Source organism: Ailuropoda melanoleuca, chromosome 8, assembly GCF_002007445.2.
Source record: "Ailuropoda melanoleuca isolate Jingjing chromosome 8, ASM200744v2, whole genome shotgun sequence".
Taxonomy (NCBI): domain Eukaryota; kingdom Metazoa; phylum Chordata; class Mammalia; order Carnivora; family Ursidae; genus Ailuropoda; species Ailuropoda melanoleuca.
The window spans coordinates 83,527,604-83,545,975 of record NC_048225.1 but is presented as its reverse complement, the minus strand read 5'-3'; the positions used below and the strand labels follow the sequence as shown (position 1 = coordinate 83,545,975).

At 33.0% G+C, this 18,372-nt stretch overlaps 1 protein-coding gene and 1 long non-coding RNA gene across 5 annotated transcripts in view; one reads left to right on the top strand and one right to left on the bottom strand.

Moving 5' to 3' along the window:
- The window catches only part of LOC105240029, a 180,196-nt gene that overhangs the window by 18,610 nt on the left and 143,214 nt on the right, over positions 1 to 18,372 (top strand). For all 4 annotated transcript variants that reach the window (XR_004627272.1, XR_004627271.1, XR_004627270.1 and 1 more), the window contains one exon: positions 15,434 to 15,513. This is a non-coding gene — a long non-coding RNA (uncharacterized LOC105240029). The remainder of the gene's footprint in view (positions 1 to 15,433; positions 15,514 to 18,372) is intronic.
- On the bottom strand, positions 900 to 7,745 carry PDC (phosducin). Its single transcript, XM_011231845.1, has 3 exons — positions 7,685 to 7,745; positions 4,486 to 4,637; positions 900 to 1,424 (listed from the first exon to the last, which is right to left on the bottom strand). Exons 1-3 carry the CDS (start codon positions 7,743 to 7,745, stop codon positions 900 to 902), a joined length of 738 nt encoding a protein of 245 aa, XP_011230147.1.

Genomic DNA, 18,372 nt, shown 5'->3' with positions numbered 1-18,372 from the left:
CAGTTCATTCATTATGCATTTAAAAACATTTTTCAAATTATATTTTGTTTTGCATTTCCATTTGTTTGTGTAGGAGGAAAATTTTCCCAGTGTTTTCAAGGGAAATAGAAATAGAACTCTGAATTTCAGTTTCATCATTTATAAAGTGCTATCCACTTATGGATATCTACTTGTGGAATTGTGGTTAAAAATTACACATTATATGTATAAGATGCTGGCCCATAATAGGCAATTTAAAAATGATAGTTGTAATTTTCACTACTAAATATTCTTTTGTCCATAGAATAAAACTTTTTTTGTAAATAAGGTTAGCTTCTGAGGTTGTATTAAAAATATTACCTTTTTTTATAACTTTAATGTGACACAAAGTTTCTAAGTTTCTTATAAGATTTGTGTGTGTATATATATATAGAGAGAGAGTAAGATATCTTACTGAATTTTTTTGTGTTGTTTTTTGGGTTATGTAATGTTTTTAGAGCCTTGATAATGAGTACTTGAGAAAGAACGGACATTTCCTTGTGAGACTTTATTCTTATCACACAAGCAAAGTTATGATTAATAATGTAATTTGTGAAGTCCAAATAATACCACTGAGGAAAAAACAAGGAGTAAAAAAACCAACACATAACTTGAAAGGGATTTTTGAAAACTGTCACAATATTATCCATATCCTCTTTGTCTACTAACATGTTGCTGAAGACTACAATATTTTGTACTAAAGCCTTCTAAGCGTTTAAGTAACTAAGAAATGCTAATCAAATAATTTTAGTGTCAAACTTTTTTTTCTCACAAATTAAAATAGCCATGGCCATACTTGGTATTCTCTAAAGGAATAGGTATACTACCAAAATCAATGTTCAACTTGTAAAGGAGAAATATGAGATGTTGACATAGTGACTCTATTCAGTATCTTCTTCCATGTTGGTCTGATCAAGGGCATGTATCTCTCTTTCAGGTAGTAACCCATATTGGTTTAGGAAAGACTCCACATCCCCAGCAAAAAATTCTTCTGTAAACTGTTCTGTAACACTAATAAAATTGCTTATGAGTTCCCCACCTTTGTAGACAAGCAGTGTGGGGAGTACATCTGAGGAAAAGCGGTCCCCAGCACCTGTATTAGAAGCTTTTATTTTACAAAACTTGACCATAGGGTATTCAGCTGCAAGGCATGTAAAGCTACTGTTTAGAGCATCACAACCCTTAATGCCATCTTCATAAATATGAACAACAATTGTGGTGATTTTCTGCTCCTTTTCAATGGTTTCCAGGAATTGCTCCCCAGTTTCCAGCTCATACACAAACCCATATCTAGGCCCAAAACTCAGCTTCTGGTGCATATCCTGCATACATTGTCTACGGTATTTACGAAGGCAATTTTCATCTTCTTTGTCTCGGTGAATTAATTCGTATTCTTGAATGCTCATCTAGAAATAGATGAAATGATAGAGATAATTTGGTCAGATTTATATTCTTCTTTAAAAACTTTTTAAAGATTTTATTTATTTATTTGAGAGAGGGAGAGCACACACATGCACAAGCAGGGGGGAGGAGCAGGGGGAGAGGGAGAAGCAGGCTTCCCACTGAGCAGGAGCCCTATGCAGGGCTCCATCCCAGGACCCTGGGATCATGACCTGAGCCAAAGGCAGAAGCTTAACCAACTGAGCCACCTAGGCACCCCCAGAAATTTATAATCTTAAACATATCAAATCCATTCTCAACTCAAAGAGTTTGCATTTACTGTTTTCTCCCCACCATTCTATCTTACTCCTGATGTGAAGGCCTTTTCCTCCTTTACCACTTTCAAGCCTTTGTTCAAATGTTACCTTCTTTGATTATACTATCTAAAAGAGTCCCCACATTATGCTTTTTATTCCTTATACTGATTTATTTTTCTTCATAGCAATAAACACTACCTGACATTGTATTATATATTTATTTTTTTCATAATAGTTTTTATAACTGATATGTCCCATGGGACAGGAATTTTGTATTATTCATCTCTCTTCATTATTTGCTGTAGTGTCTGGCACATAATAGGAGTCAGTAATTATTGCATGATTAAATGCATGCCTAAATATTGCTGAATATAGTTGAGCCACGAGATGGTCACAATCTCAGTAAGCAATGTGCCACTTAGCTACCCATCACTCTGGGTGAAAAAATCCCAGCAGGGTCTACTCTGTAGTGACTTTCATAAAAAATAAAAAGGGTATACACACACAATTTAAATGTGTCCCCAACAAATGCCTTTAGATAGTATCTCCTCCACAAAAGTTCTTTAAAAGATTGTATTTTTAAAAAGAAAAAAAAAGATTGTATCTTATCACTTAGTGACTTTTTGGAATGTGGAATGGAATTCAAGCAAGACAGCTTTTACTATTATTTGGAGTTCATCAGATCATTCAAGAGGTTAATGCTGGGTCAGCAGCAAACCAGCACCTGAGAAATTCTGGGAAAGGCAAATTTTGGAGCACCACCCCAGATCTACTGAATTAGAACTTGTATGTGTGAGGCTGAGTGAGCCATCTTAAACAAGCCCTTCAGGTGATTCTTATCTACTGGTTTAGGCCAAAGTGAGGAAAGACTTCCATCTCCAAGACAGCTACTTTCCACTGCAGCTGGAGTACAAAAGTATCTGCAGAGCCTTTTTAAATAGCTACACCATCATTAACTTATTCCATAGAATGTTAAATACTCTCTTCCTCCACCAAAATACATACATACATATATACATCTGTATACATGTGTATGTACATGTATGTACATATGTATGAAGGAACAATGTGGGACATAAGGTGATTGAGAGATGTGGAGCCACCCAGGACCACGTAAGTTGGATGGCTCTCAAGGGGATTCACTGCTGCTGCTCTGCCATCAGGTAGCCTTTCAAACAGCAACTGCTGATAATTTTTAAAGTGGAGGAGAATTGAGAAGGCACAAAACTAGTATTTATGGAAAATCTATTATGTCTTAGGCACTTTACATAGATTATTTTACTTAATCCTCACAACAAACCTATGAGGTAGGTATTATTACTCTCATTTTATAGATGATATTAAGATTCAGGTTAAGTAAGAATATCTGGTGCTTTCATTAATTCCTTCTCATTTCTGCCTCTTATATTTGTTTTTCTAATGTCCTTATTCTTTTCCCTGTCATATTACTTTTTTGCTTTAAGATAATTCTCAATTTTATTTGTTTTAACTCCCCAAAATGTTAAATGTTTTATATAATTTTTATGTTGCTACCATAGTTCCATTAATTTAACAGACTGAACCATACAAATATTGTATCAATATTGTAATATTGATTTACATATGCATTTGTGAGAACTTGTTCCATTCACATATTCAGGCATTTAGGCATTCAGATACATTTCTCAAGCTTAACCTGTACAACACCTTTAATAATCATAATGTCTCTCATTTGTATGGCATTTTACATGTTTCAAATACTTTTACATTTATTTTCTCTTCACATCTCTTTAAAACAAAGAGAGGATGTGTTGTTGCAATTCTTCAGACGGGAAAATTTAATTGTCTCATCCATATCACATAGTGTCTCAGTGAAGGAACCCAAATCTGGAACAAGATGTTAGACTTGAAGATTTTTACAATGGCCAGAAGTCTAAAACCAAGTATGTTTCTGATGTAGTCTGTCTGTTGAGAATCAATATACAGCTCATATACATTGTAGATAAAGAACCCATTAAAGTGATTTATCCACAATGGAAGTCACTTAACGGGTTTTAAATTAATATGATTGCTGTTATTGTTTATAAATAATGCATGCTAATTATAAGAATTCAAAAATAGGCTAAAAGCTAAAGGAAGGAAGTAATAAATAGCGAAATTTCACCACTCTAATACTCTGAGATAATCTCCGTTAACATATTTCGACATAGCACTTGGACATACACATCATATAACAAGTAAATAAGTGAGATTTTTTTTTTTAATTCTGCTTTAAAAAAAAATGATACTTTTAAAAAAATGTGGCTTATTCTCCTTACCTTCTTTCTCCTATTTGGAAAAAGAAAGTTGCGATCTCTCAACCAATCCCACCCTTCTGAATAACCAGTATAGTCAAGTTGGTGAGTGTCTTTCCATACTTTTCTACATACTGTTCATATAATTATATAAACGTAAAACCATATACAGTGATGTGTTTTTTTCCCTTTGCTTCAGTGAATGGGATCATTTTGTAGCTTAAAATACTCTGTGTCTTGCTTTCTCATATTATGTAACTGCCTGTAAGTCAGCTCATATATTTGTAACTCATTCTTTTAATAGCTGTCATACATTTTTTAATATGGAATTACCTTCACAGGCATTCACTTCATTTCCTGGGTTTTTTTTGCCAACATAAACAAGTACTATAATAAATATTTTTGAAATATATCTATTTTATAACTCTACAGTGATTCTTTAGAGTCATTTAGACTAAAAACTCATCGTAAATTGTTTACTATTGATTTTTCCTTACCTTTCTGCTGAATCTTTCTTTTGCGTCTTTGTCATCTCTATTCTGAGGAGAAGACATTTGTCTGAGAATCTCCTTCTTGCTAGGTGGAACTGAATCACCGTCTTCACTCTCTAATTTAAACTTTCTCCAATCATTTATTACTCCTTTTGGTCCTGGAATAAAAGAAAAAACAAATTGTTTTCCTCCTTATTTTCAAAACGACTATTTATACCATTGAAATTTGTATAAGTATCAACGTTGGAATAGACTTGTCATCTTCTGTATCATTAAAAAAATCTTTTTTGGGCTAGAAATGTCTGACTGCCCTGCTCATAAAAATGTTTTCCCACATTAACCTTGTTAAATGGGCTTTGGCTAAGAATTTCTCTGAAACATCATACGTTAATGAAAGTTCAAATTACGTACTTTCAACTATTGGCAAAATTTGAGGGTAAATATATTAAAAAATTAGAATGTAGTGGGAACTAGAATTTTAGAAAAATAGCACTTTTATTAAATAAGAAGGAAGCTTCAGCAATAATCTAGAATTGGCCCACACTATTAGCAGGACACTAGGACTATCAGGGAAATAAATTGAAGTGTTATCAAGGTCCAGAAAACAATAATAGCACATACAAGACAACCAGTGAGAGAAGACCTGATCTCAATTAACAGAACTAAAATGGCTTTCAGAAAATTATTACACAATCATCCAATTCCTTTTAAGATTCTAAGAACCTTTTACAAATGGAGAGAGGATGGAATTTGCAGATTTAAGAAAAATTAATTAAATCAAGGATGATCCAACTGGAATTCAGATGTTCAGTTTTCCTGATAAATAATAGAAGTGCTTAGAAGATCGAAATTCTTGGGGCGCCTGGGTGGCACAGCGGTTAAGCGTCTGCCTTCAGCTCAGGGCGTGATCCCGGCGTTATGGGATCGAGCCCCACATCAGCCTCCTCCGCTATGAGCCTGCTTCTTCCTCTCCCACTCCCCCTGCTTGTGTCCCTCTCTCGCTGGCTGTCTCTATCTCTGTCAAATAAATAAATAAAATCTTTAAAAAAAAAAAAAAAGAAGATCTAAATTCTTGGAAATATGGAGTTTTAAATATCCTTTACTAAAGATTAGCCATATCTATACCTTTAATATTATATGTGTGGATGTGTTCTCTTTCTCCCACATATTTCTTAATAATTTCTTAATTTATATAGTATATACTTTTAATATAAAGTTACTTATATTAAAATTATATTCAATCATTGTTTTCTGTTTACTTGTATTGTCTTCATCTTCCAGATATGTTTTCTGTATATACAAAATATGCATGTGTATAGCATGTGTTTATATGTGTAGAAAAGGTAATCTTTTATCTCCTGTTTTTTTTACAAGTGATAGTTTATTATAGACACTTTTTCTCATCTTGCTCTTCTTAATTCATAATATATCTCAGATTTTTTTCATATACATACATAAAGAGATTCTTCCTTTTTTTGAAAAAAAATGGAGGCATGGTATTCCATTGTGTTGATATTTATTTACTTTAAAAAGTTTCTTATTGATGTATATTGTTGCTTCCCCGCTTTTTCTATAATATATAATCCTGAGTGAAGAATCTTGCACATACATTTTTTTTTTCTATCTATGCAGGTCTACCTATAGGTTATTGTAGTAAATTTGCTTGGTCAAAAAGCATATATATATTTCTAATTTTGATATTGCTAAACTACTCTTAAGGAACTTGTCCTAGTTTACACTCCTATCAGTAATATATAAGTATGCCTCTTTTCAAAGTGTCTTATTAAACTTTTTACTTTTACAAACAGTGTGAAAAAAATGTATCTCACAATAGTACTAACTTCATAAGTGCTGTTTTTTAAATTGTCTGACCTATCTTTTGCTCATTTCTCCATTTGATTGTTGTTCTTTTTCTTATTGATTTGTAGGAGATTCCAGTATTTATTAGGAAATTAACCCTTTGTCAGTTGAATTGCAATTGGTTTCCCTCAGTTTGTCAAATGTTTTTTGAAATTTGCTACTGATGACCTATCAGCAGACATTTCTTTCCTTCCTTCTCCCCCCTCATTTTTATAGCTGAATTTATCAATCTTCCTTTATGGTTTCTTGGTTCTGTCATACTTAGATGGGTACTCTTCACACTGTTGTTATAAAATGAATTCCTGGGGCACCTGGGGGGCTTAATCAGTTAAACATCTGCCTTCAGCTCAGGTCATGATCTTCAGGTCCTGGGATCAAGCCAGGTGGGGCTCCCTCTAGTCGGGGAGTCCGCTTGTCCCTCCCCTTCTGCCCCTCCCCCCGCTTGTGCTCACTCTCTCTCCCTCTCTTAAATATAAAATAAAATAAAATAAAATAAAATAAAATAAAATAAAATAAAATAAAATAAAATAATGAAATGAATTCCCATGCATTTTGTCTAGTACTCATGAGAATTCATTCAACTCTCTGGCTTAATTTAAAGGCTCCATTTCATATTATTAAAAGAGAGAGGAAAATATTAGTTTAATAAGATTCAATAGAATTAAAAAGCCTAAACTTTTATTTTTATTTATTTTTTCAAGTGTTGTTTTTTTTAAGTGAAGTGTAGTTGATATATAATATTATACTAGTTGCAGGTATACAAAATAAGTGAAGAGGCTTAAGAGGTACAAACTGAACTTTTAAACTGACATGTTATTTGATTTTTAAACTCTTAGTAGGGCCATATATACAGTTTCCTACAATTTAACAGATTGGGAAAACAGGCTCTGGATGAAATGAATTGAAATCTTAGGTTTTCTAGAGGAATACTGAAATCCATTTGACTTAAGAATGTTTTATCATTTATTTTTTTCAGATTCAAAAAATTAAAATTAAAAACAATTTACCTTTTGGTCTACTATTGTTTACAATTGCAAGAAAAGTTCATAGTGGGGGAAATTAGAGAGGAAAGAGCTTAATTATAGTGTGGAAGAGGACTTATAGTTGGGTAGTAAGAAATTCTCAATAATTAGTGTTTTTCTCATTCTTTGACATCTAAATAAAACTACTTCAAAAGTATTTGATTTCACATTAATTTTCCCACTCAAATGTTTTTTAGATGATTCCATCAAACCATTCAAAGATATTACTTAAATTTCATACTGAATAATGTCAGTAAGAACTTTAGAGATATCCACATTTAATTTTAACCTAGTATTTTTTTTTTCCTTCTGGATTTGCTTACCTGTATGTGTGGCCTGTCCTTCAAAATCCTCCTCCAAACTTTGACTTTTGGTTTCTTCCATTTTAGGGTTTAGATTTTATATAATCTATAACATGAACAAAGAAGTAACAATGACAGATGAATGCTAGGATGTATATATAATTATATCCTATTATTCTCTGTTGCCAAGTTCTATGCTAGGCTAAGAGTTCTCACTAAAATGATAAAGTGTTTAGTATATTTCTGTCTCCTCATAAAAGGACATTAATTTAATGTTTGCATTATTAAAGATATTTTGACTTAAAGAAATTTACATAATTTGTAGGTTGTTTTTACTTAAAAAGCCTTCAGTTTAAGAGATAGACAATTATCATATGGTTTCACTCATTTATGGAACATAAGAACTAGCTGGAAGATTGGTAGGAGAAGGAAGGGAAGAATGAAGGGGGGGGGAAACAGAAGGGGGAATGAACCATGAGAGACTATGGACTCTGGGAAACAAACTGAGGGCTTCAGAGGGGAGGCGGGTGGGGGACTGGGATAGGCCGGTGATAGGTATTAAGGAGGGCACATATTGCATGGTGCACTGGGTGTTAATAATGAACCATGGAACACTACATCAAAAACTAAGGATATACTGTATGGTGACTAACATAACATAATAAAAAAATATTATTAAGGAAAAAAAAAGCCTTCAGTTTAAGTCTATGTACTTAGTGAACATTATTTACTACTTATTTTTTATTTTGTTACCAAATATCATACAATTATATACCAATATTTTATAAAACACAATTTTAAAAATTAATAATAATTATATACTTACTATGAATACTTATTTTGTGCCACACATTGTACCAATTACTTTATGTGTCAAAAATTATTTAATTCTCACATAGCCATATGTGGCAGGAGACAATGTTAATGCCATTTTACAACTGAGGAAGCTGAAGGACAGAGAGTTTAAGTTATCTGTCCATTTTTACATAGTAAGTGGTAGAACAAGGATTTGAACCTAGATTTAATTTTAGAGCTAAATCTTAAGTCATTACACTCTTATGAAAGTTAACATACTGTAATAGAGTCATTTTTGTCAATAAGGTTTGATAAATCCTACTTCTGAATTGGCATTAAAGAATAATGATCTAAGGAACAATACTATTCAAAAACTAACACTAGAACATCTCTCCATACCATAAAGCAAGTTTTGGTGATGTTACCCACCAAGCAAATGATAACAATTAGTAACTATACCTAGAATTTTGACTAAAATATGATATAATATCTACCAAAAGTACATGGAATTTTATTCATAGGAAGCTCCTTGATGCCATGATATAGAACCTATTTGTTCTTTGTTCACATAAATCTAACTTGTTTACTTAATTATCTTTCCATCATCTGGAAAACTCTTATTATACATACTAACACATTCCCTAAGGGGTCTATATAGTTGTGATTTTCTTGAAATTTCCAGGTCTATATAGTTGTGATTTTCTTGAAATATACTAACAATGGATACACCATCTTTTTACTCTTTCTTCCTCTACCTTCTCCCCTTTGCCTCTTTCTTTCAAAGTCAGTTTTAGATGATGATGTCTTCCAACTTACGCTTTTATTCCCATCTTAGTTTTTTTATTGATTTATGCTTGGACTTGGTTCGTTTGGTGCTTTCCCAAGGCATGGAACAGTAAACCAGAATTCTTTGTCTTGATTCCTTTTTTGCTTTGACATTAGGTCCCAGCATAATTTTATGGTCTCATAATTTTATTGATTCCATCACTGTAGTCCCTACTCAGAATCACTGGTTGTAAAAGATCTTTGCCAATTTGATTCTACCCACTTGAACAAGAAAAGGCTTTTAAGAAAAGACTGTCAAGAGCTCTTGGAGACTGTGGATATAGATATTAAATCATGTATCTTTCTCAGGTTCATGTGAAAGAGGGAATATAAACAAAATAAATGGTTTGAGCCATTAAAAAAAAGCTGTCAAGGGAATACCAGTTTATTACACAACATTTATGTAACTAGTAATAAAGAATATTAAAGTTGACTGGATTTAGTAATGAAAAAGAATAAAGGAAAATGAAAATAAGGGAAAATAGAAATAAGTAAATATTGGTTAAAACAAGCTACTTAAGGGGCACGTGGGTGGCTCAGTTGGTTGGGCGTCTGCCTTCAGCTCAGGCCATGGTCCCGGGGCTCTGGGATCCAGCCCTGGATCGTCGGGGGGGGGGGGGCNGTGGGGGGGGGGGGGGGGGGGTCCCTGCTCAGCAGGGAGTCTGCTTCTCCCTCACCCTCTGATCCTCCCCCTGCTCATGCTGTCTCTCTCACTCACTTTCTTGCTCAAATAAATAAAATCTTTAAAAAAAGAAGCTACTTAAGGGGTGCCTGCCTGGCTCAGTCATTAGACCATGCAGCTCTTTCTTTTTTGTGAGGGGAAGGAAGGGGGAAAGGGAGAGAGAGTCTTAAAGAGATTCTGTGCTGAGCATGGAGCCCAACATGGGGCTTGATCTCATGACCCTGAGATCACAACCCTGAGATCATGACCTGAGTTGAAACCAATAGTCAGACACTTAACCAACTCTGCCACTCAGGTGCCCCAAGCATCCGACTCTTGATCTCAGGGTCATGAGTTCAAGCTCCACATTGGGTGTAGAGCTTACTTTAAAATAAATAAACAAGCATTATATTAAAAAAAAAAAAGCTACTTAATTATTGCAATTACTTAAAAATAATTTTTGTATCTAAGAAAAATGAATATTATTAGTTTGCTTCAAAAGAACACTACAGAAAAAAGTAATGGAAACTTTTTGATAACTCAGTAGCTGTTTAGTCCCAGACCAGTAGAGACAAAAGCCACCCCCCCCTTTTTTTTTTTTTGCAATTGTAGAGAGTTATTTTGCAGTAGCTACTATTCACAATAAATATAATAAATACACAATAGATACATTAAGAATATCTAAAAATAATTTTATTTCAAATGTTGAAAAAGAAGCATAGCTTACTTCTGGGCTTGCTTGTTGTCACCCTAGTTAGCAACCTAGTAGAAAAAAAAAATCCATTTTTTCAAAAAGACTTTTGCCAATTTCGAAGAATCCCTTCACTGAAGACATTCCCATTACTTGGAAAAAACATGATTCATTGATTCAGTTAATATATCTTAAGAATAGACTATGTGCCAGGCTTTTTCTTGGGCTCTGAATTACACGAAGAACAAAACTCTTCCAGTATGACACTCACAAATACTAAGACTTAAGTCAGCTGGGTTGTCTATTTAGTAAAAAACAGAGTCCATCTTTACCTAATGCCTTCATTTGAGTTAGGGTAAAAAGACTGGTGAAATTTACTACTGTTTACTATTAGGGGAACCAGTCAACAGAAAAATAAATTGGAAGATACATATTGAAACATGAGGCATATTTGCTGGCACTGCTTGAAGATTCCACAGAGGAAGACACAAGCTGAGTATAATTAGCTATTGATGTTTTTGATCTGTTAATGTCCCATCATCACCTCACTATGGTGTTTCTGGATTTTCTCAAATAATTTATCTTTTAAAAAATTAGCATTAGTATCCTAAAATTAATTGAATTAGTATTTGGAAGGTGCTTAGATCCAGACACATGGTAAATGCTATGTGCTATGTGAGTCTGTAAAATAAAATAAAAAATATATCTTTTATGCTTGTACATATAGTGTTAACAGTCATTTAAAAAATAGATCAATGTTTGGTTTGCAATGGTATTATTAGTGGTTAAAAAATTCCATGTCTGCTTTAGGTTAAAGGATTTAAAATAACGATAGGATTATTAAAAACTTTGGGTGATAGTCAACACATCTGTATGTGCTTGGAAATTGGTGATAAAGAAGGGCAAGAAAACAGAAAGCTCCACCAAGATTTACTGTGGTTCAGCAGTTGTGTTATCCATCTTACATATTATAAAAATCTGTGTTGTTGTTCCTTCTTGATTTTAGACAGTGATAACACTGTCTCAGTTAATAAGATCTGTGTTAAGTAAAAATTATATTTAGATGATTTTGACAGAATACCATTCATTTAAAAAACTCTTTAAAAAGCAAAAGTGATAAGTTAAAGTTGATGAGACATATAGTTTAAAAAATAAAAAAAATATATAATTCTACCAGGTTAGGGTTTTATTTTTCTCTTAGTGTTGGGTTTTAATAGTAATTCAAAATAATGGCTGAGATGGGATAACATTTCTCAAACTTTGCCCTTAAAACTCTAACACCTCCCAGCCATGTTTTTTAATTACTAAGAAATAAAGTGAGACAATTTTCAATGATTCTACTTGTAGTTTCTGTTTCACACATAATAGTGATGATCTAGAATAGAAAGGAAGTGAGTAAAATACTTAAACATTAGTTTAACATTAGTCATAACAAAACATTAATTAATTACATTAACAATATTAGTTAACTACATTAACATTAGACTAATTCTTTTTTTAAAGGATTGACTATTTATTTATTTATTTTTAATAGTTTTTTTTTTTATTTTATGTTAGTCACCATACAGTACATACCTAGTTTTTGATGTAAAGTTCCATGATTCATTACTAACATTAGACTAATTCTTAAACATTAGTTTTAAAAATACTCTTTAAAAACCCCAAATCCACCCCTAAAATATTTCATTATCATTATTATCCTTGTTCACATGGTACTGTGATGATGACAACTGTTAATTATCTTAAATATGTTGAGCTGATCTAATCAGAATGTCTAGTTTAAAATTGACTTGTACATTCTCAGTGCTCTGAAGAAGAGCTTTGCTTTCAATTCTAACTGTTGTGGTTTACTGGTAGATTTGCAAAGATTGGGGTCTTCTCATCACTGTGCCCTAGACTGACTTCTTTCCTAGCATCCACAACAATTTTATAGGAATTATTTTTACATTCCTTTCCCCCCACTACTGTTTTTTCTGAGGACAGAAACAAGTTTTTACTTATCATTGTCTTCTTATAGTTATTTCACATGTTGTAACTACTCCATAAAAGACAGCAGCCATTTTTAAAGAACCTACTGTGTGCTAGGTACTATACTATTAGTAATTCTCACAAAATTAGTATCTTCATTTTTCAGACATGGATTCTCAGGCTCCAGGAGATTCAGTGACTTGCCAAAGCTTACAGAGCTACTATGGAGTAGACAGAGCTAGGGTTCAAATCTGGATTTCTCTGACTCTCAAATCTCAAAAATCCTTATTTTTTCTACTCTGTCATCACCTCAGTAAAATGAACGAATAAATTAATCAGATAAACCAACCTAATTTTTTGTATAAGCATTAAAACCAAGATGAGAATATGAAAAATAACAGACCAATAAGGCACCATGTCCCCAAAGTCCTTGAGAAGAATGTAATAGAAGAGTCTGTTTATTTCTAGTTTTCTGAATAGATTCTAAATGACTGATACTCTGGAAAGTCGATACAAAAGACAAAATGGTTTTGTCTACTCTTAGATCTTGACAGTCATACATGTGGATTGAGAAATTATCATCAGCCTATGTCTCTGCATTGTTTATATTCAATAATGTGTCAATTATATATCAAACTGAAACTAAAAATGCAAAATTATGGAAACATTTTACTTAGCTTTGTATGGAGATTTGTGCAGCAAAGTAAGATATTTCACTCATGGACTCATAGAAACCACTTAAATATTAATTATATACTCCAAAGAATGGAATTTGAATTCTTAAATGGAATTGAAGCAACAGTTCTATGGCTTCAGCAGTCTTTAAGATCAATTTCTAAAATTAAGTCTGTTTGTTTCTGTTATTACGTAGCCCAAGTTTTGTATGAAAATCTTCTCAATGTGTGGCATGTATTAGAAAACTAACACTTCAGTCTTTGAAACTGTCTGCCACTTTTCCATTTGTCAAAAATCACATGCAAACATAGCTTCCTGGTATCTTAGTACTCTCAGGCTGTTATAACAAAATACTATAGACTTTTGAGGCAGAAATTTATTTTCTGGAGCACCTGCGTGGCTCTGGTTAAGCATCTCTTGATTGTGGCTCAGGTCAGGATTTCAGGGTTGTGAGATCGAGCCCCTCACTGGGCTCTGCACTGGGCATGGAACCTGCTGAAGAGTCTCTCTCTTTCCCTCTCTCTTTGCCCTCCCATCTCCCGTGTGCATGCACATACACTCTCTCTCTCTAAAAAAAAAAAAAAAAAAAAAAAATTTAAAAAAAAATTTAAAAAAATAAAGAGTCCATCTCTCGGTTTGCCTCTCTCTTTTTTCCCCTATGATTGTTTTGTTTCTTAAATTCCACATATGAGTGAAATCATATGGTATTTGTCTCTTCTAACTAACTGACTTTGATAGAAACCAAGATTCTGTGTCTTGACCCTTGTTAAAGGTATCACACTGTATGCTGCTCAGTCTTGCAGGGCTTCATGTCCTACCCTTTTCTACCTCTAACCATACATCTCCTTAGCTCTGTGCTCTCCTGTGCTTTCCAAGGTGACCGTGAACTAATCTGATCAACTAAGCCAGGCTAATGTTCTCACCAGTGCTAATATATTGATGTCAGATGTTTTAACCCTTGCCATGGGTATCTTCCTCAATGTCATATTGGACTCCTGGAGAAAACAGTTCTGCTTTTCCCTTATTATTAAAAAAAGTGGTGGGAATTTCACATCAAATAGGTCTGACAGCACCATGTCAGATGATAGGAGTTATTACTAGTTTTGTAGAGACCTCCATTACCTCTTAAATCATAAAGACAGCTCCAATGATTTCACCCACACCATAATTTCTTCTTTCTCTATCCCACTCCTTTATTTCATTAATTGATTTTGAGAACTGGAGATTTTTAATAAGAGTGACATATGGTCTTAGGTTCAACATCAATGTAGAGGGAATTTTATACCTCATACTAGATCAGTTAATTTCTTGAATTACTCTCCAGTTGATTTATTTATATATGTCTTCTCCTCCAAGGAGTAACTAAGCTTCTTGTGGGCAGGAGCCATGCATTACAATGCTTCCAGGTGACATTATAGCATAATGATTAACACATAAACACTTGGGTTCAAATCTAGCTCTGCCAGTTATTGGCTGTGTGACCTTGAGCAAATCTCAAAAACCCTCTGTTCTTTAGTTTTCTTATTTGTAAAATTGGAGTAATAATAGTATCTACTTCAAAAGACTGTGTGAGAATTAAATGGTATGAAATGTATTATGTAAAATATATTGTATTTAGTTGTAGAAACTTAATAGATGTTGAGTAAAAATGATAATTAGTAAATAATTTAAAATACTCAAATAAAATATTTAAAATTAATAATAGATATAGTCAAATTAATACAAATGTTATTTAGGAATTCATGCATATATGCACTGCTTATGCCTCTCTTCCATGGAAAGAATATCTCTGTGTGTATATATATGGGTGTGTGTACATGGTCACACATATATTGTACATTTACCTCAAAATTGTTTTCTATTCTCCTATCTTATTTCTGACTAAGGTCCTTTATCATAATACTTTGATTTGCTTCTACTAAGGTCTGTTTGCCACAAGGCATTTAAGAATGGGGAGATTTATTACTAAAGGGGAAATTAATTTAGAGTCATGAAATACAGACTAATAAAATGTACATTAAACTACTTGAAAACAATAGTAAGAAGGTTTTCTGAAAATATGTGCATAAGTGAGAAATGGCAGGTGGTAATTTAAATTTGAATTTCCCTTTAGTATTTATGTCATAATGGTTTACATATATTTTCTCAATTTCAGTTGTTTAATGGAGGAAGAATTTGCAGAGACAGTCACAACATTCAGGATTTTTGTTGCCACATTTAGTTGTTAATTTTGAGGTAGGTCAATTTTTATATATATGTTTTTATCATCATGAGAGTTTTCTTTGAAAATAAATCCCCAGAATTATGAATGGATTAGAGGACACACCATCCTCAGAATGGCTGTAACAAATTAATGCGGGTCAATTGGTTGACATTAAGCAAATGTTAGTATTCTTGCTTTTACATATAAAACACACCCCTTGATACTGTTGAAAACATCCCTTTATTACCTTTACCCACCCTAGCATTTAAAGTCCGTAACAACTTGGATAGAAAAACTGTGATAGAAACTTTGATATAAGACACTGCAGAGCATATATAATGTTCTCTTGGCTCCTACTCTTCTCAAATAGTTTTGCTTTTTTCAACAAATGAGACTGGACAGGTGGAAGATGTTAGAAGCCTTTTAAATGATTTGTATGTCAGGAAGGCATAACAGATGGCAGTCTTCTATTTGTCTACCAGTATCATCAGTTACAAATATTCTGGGAAAATATAAGCTTCCAAAGTATAACTGAATTCTTGCTCCTAATAAAAGAAAAAAACATTAACGTATTCAGGTTTACTCTTACTACATACAGACATTTTCTTAATTGTTTTGAAGCAAATAGAAATGTCAGAATCTTGCTGGAAATTCAGAGCAGATATCTTGTTTTGAATATCTTTGTATCTTGTAAATACACTTATTTTAGCAACTATTGTTATAATTTCATTATAGACAATTTAATAAATGGTTCATATATATTTTGGCAACTTGTATAATGTCAAATACAGTTTATAAACAGAATAGGCAAAATATTGCCATGATGATTTAGGTGATCTCATCAAATTTTTTCTAGCTTTAATGTTAGGTGATTCTAAGTAGCATGTATAATGACCAAAAATACATATAATTTAAAATGGATGCTGTCGTGAAAAGCTATTTTTGTAGTTAATAAAAATATTTCATGGCAAAATAGTGGGAAAATTTTACTTCATTCATTTTCATGATGCAAACTGTAAAGTTTATTAGTAACCATAATAACCTCCACAGTGAGGCAAAATAGAAGAAACATAAAATCAATTAAAAGAAAAATTTCATTTAATTTATTAAGTATCAGCAAACTCCCCGTACTTTTCTTTTAAAAACATTATTTCTGTGCCATTAAATTTTTGAAGTAACCTGAAACAGACATTATTATCCCCACTTTCAAGATAAAAAACAAAACAAAACAAAACACTCCCTCCCCCCCAAAAAAACCCAAAGTGTAATATTAAAACAACAACAACAAACCAAGAACACACAACTGGTTAAGTGCCTGGTTCCAAGTCTGAGAGTACTTTGGCACTGAATGTAATACTCCTTTCATAGCTTTGAAGTCAAATCTTCAAATACAAAGTGCAAGGAATCATCCTTTCTTTCCTTCAATTCTCTCTTCACTCAAAGGGAGGACTGAAGAATTTTAAATTTCACAATTAATTCCCTATTCATGGTTTTATTTTAATTGTCTAGAATATCAGACTCAAAATTATGTTTTTACTCTGAATTTACATTAGTGAAGATGACTAGTGCAAATCTCTTTAAGAGGGAAAGATACCAGAACTTGTCTTTATAGTTAGATAAGTTATTATTTAGTGTTACTTTGAAATATTTCAAAACAACACACCATATACTGAGCAGTGAAATCATTATTCTTTCACCTATGATAGAATTTTAGAAATTATATCAGGAAGACTACCTGCAGACTCACAGTTTGGTTCTCTGTGCCTGGTATCCTTGGTTATGTTCAGTGGATGAAAAGCCTGTTTACTGAGCTCCACTCGAACTTGAACATGTTTAAGCTCAGATTTAAGATCCTTGAATATTGATGACCCTTGCAGAAATAGCTCTGAACAAGTAATAGGATTGACATTAGAGAACTACAAAGCCTGTTCATTAGTAGTAAGGAAAAGACAGACAAAACAAAGAACTTCAAGTCCTGTGGTAAATACAATCTTTGTCTACCTATTTCATGTTATTTGAGGGAAAAAAAAAAACCCTTATCTCTTTCCAGCATGGACTGATGTCTGTTCTCAGAAATTCACTTGCCATTTTCTGAGAGAAAAAAATTAGTTTTTCCAATCAAGAAATTTTCTTGATCCAATGTAGGAACTATCTTCAACAATTGCATTTGGCATGGTCCATTTTTCTCTTAAATTCACTGAACAACTATTTTCTTCTAAATTTTAGTGCCCTGAAATGGTTTGTGTATTAAAATCTCTGCTATTCCTTCTTTCTTCCTTCCTTCCTTTCTTTCTTTCTTTCTTTCTTTCTTTCTTTCTTTCTTTCTTTCTTTCTTTCTCTTTCTTTCTTTCTCTCTCTCTTTCTTTTTCTTTCTTTCTTTCTTTCTTTCTTTCTTTCTTTCTTTCTTTCTTTCTTTCTCTCTTTCGTTTTGACCAAAAAAAAAAAAAAAAAAGGAAAATCCTGGAAAAGTTTTAATAGTCTTTATAATGTTAATGAGCTACACCTTATTATATCTCTCTTCTACTTTATTGTATCTTTCCTGGTTCTTCTTTGTTTTATTATATTGGTTATTTCACTTTTCTTCCATGTGCTATTTAAAACAAGGAACTTTCAGGCACCTGGGTGGCTTAGTCGGTTGAGGGTCCAACTCTTGATTTCGGCTCAGGTCATGATCTCAGGATCGTGAGATTGAGCCCCGTGTGAGACTCTGTGCCAGGCGTGGAGCCTGCTTGACTCTCTCTCCCCCTCTTCCTTTGCCCCTCCTCCCCATCCCCCAAACAAAAGAAAACAAAACAGAACAAGGAACTTTCATTTAACAACTTATAGACTGCCTATCTTTTGCTCAGGGGTGCTTACCAGAAGTGTTATTGCAGTCTTTGGAAATCAGACTT

What these genes read in the sequence shown, in the direction of transcription:
- PDC (XM_011231845.1), bottom strand. Translation starts at nt 7,745, where the DNA reads ATGGAAGAAACCAAAAGTCAAAGTTTGGAGGAGGATTTTGAAGGACAG. An exon ending in AGGACAGGCCACACATACAG is followed by an intron (nt 4,638 to 7,684) that starts GTAAGCAAATCC and finishes CTTTTATTCCAG; the next exon opens with GACCAAAAGGAGTAATAAAT. An exon ending in AAGAAAGATTCAGCAGAAAG is followed by an intron (nt 1,425 to 4,485) that starts GTAAGGAAAAAT and finishes ATCTATTTCTAG; the next exon opens with ATGAGCATTCAAGAATACGA.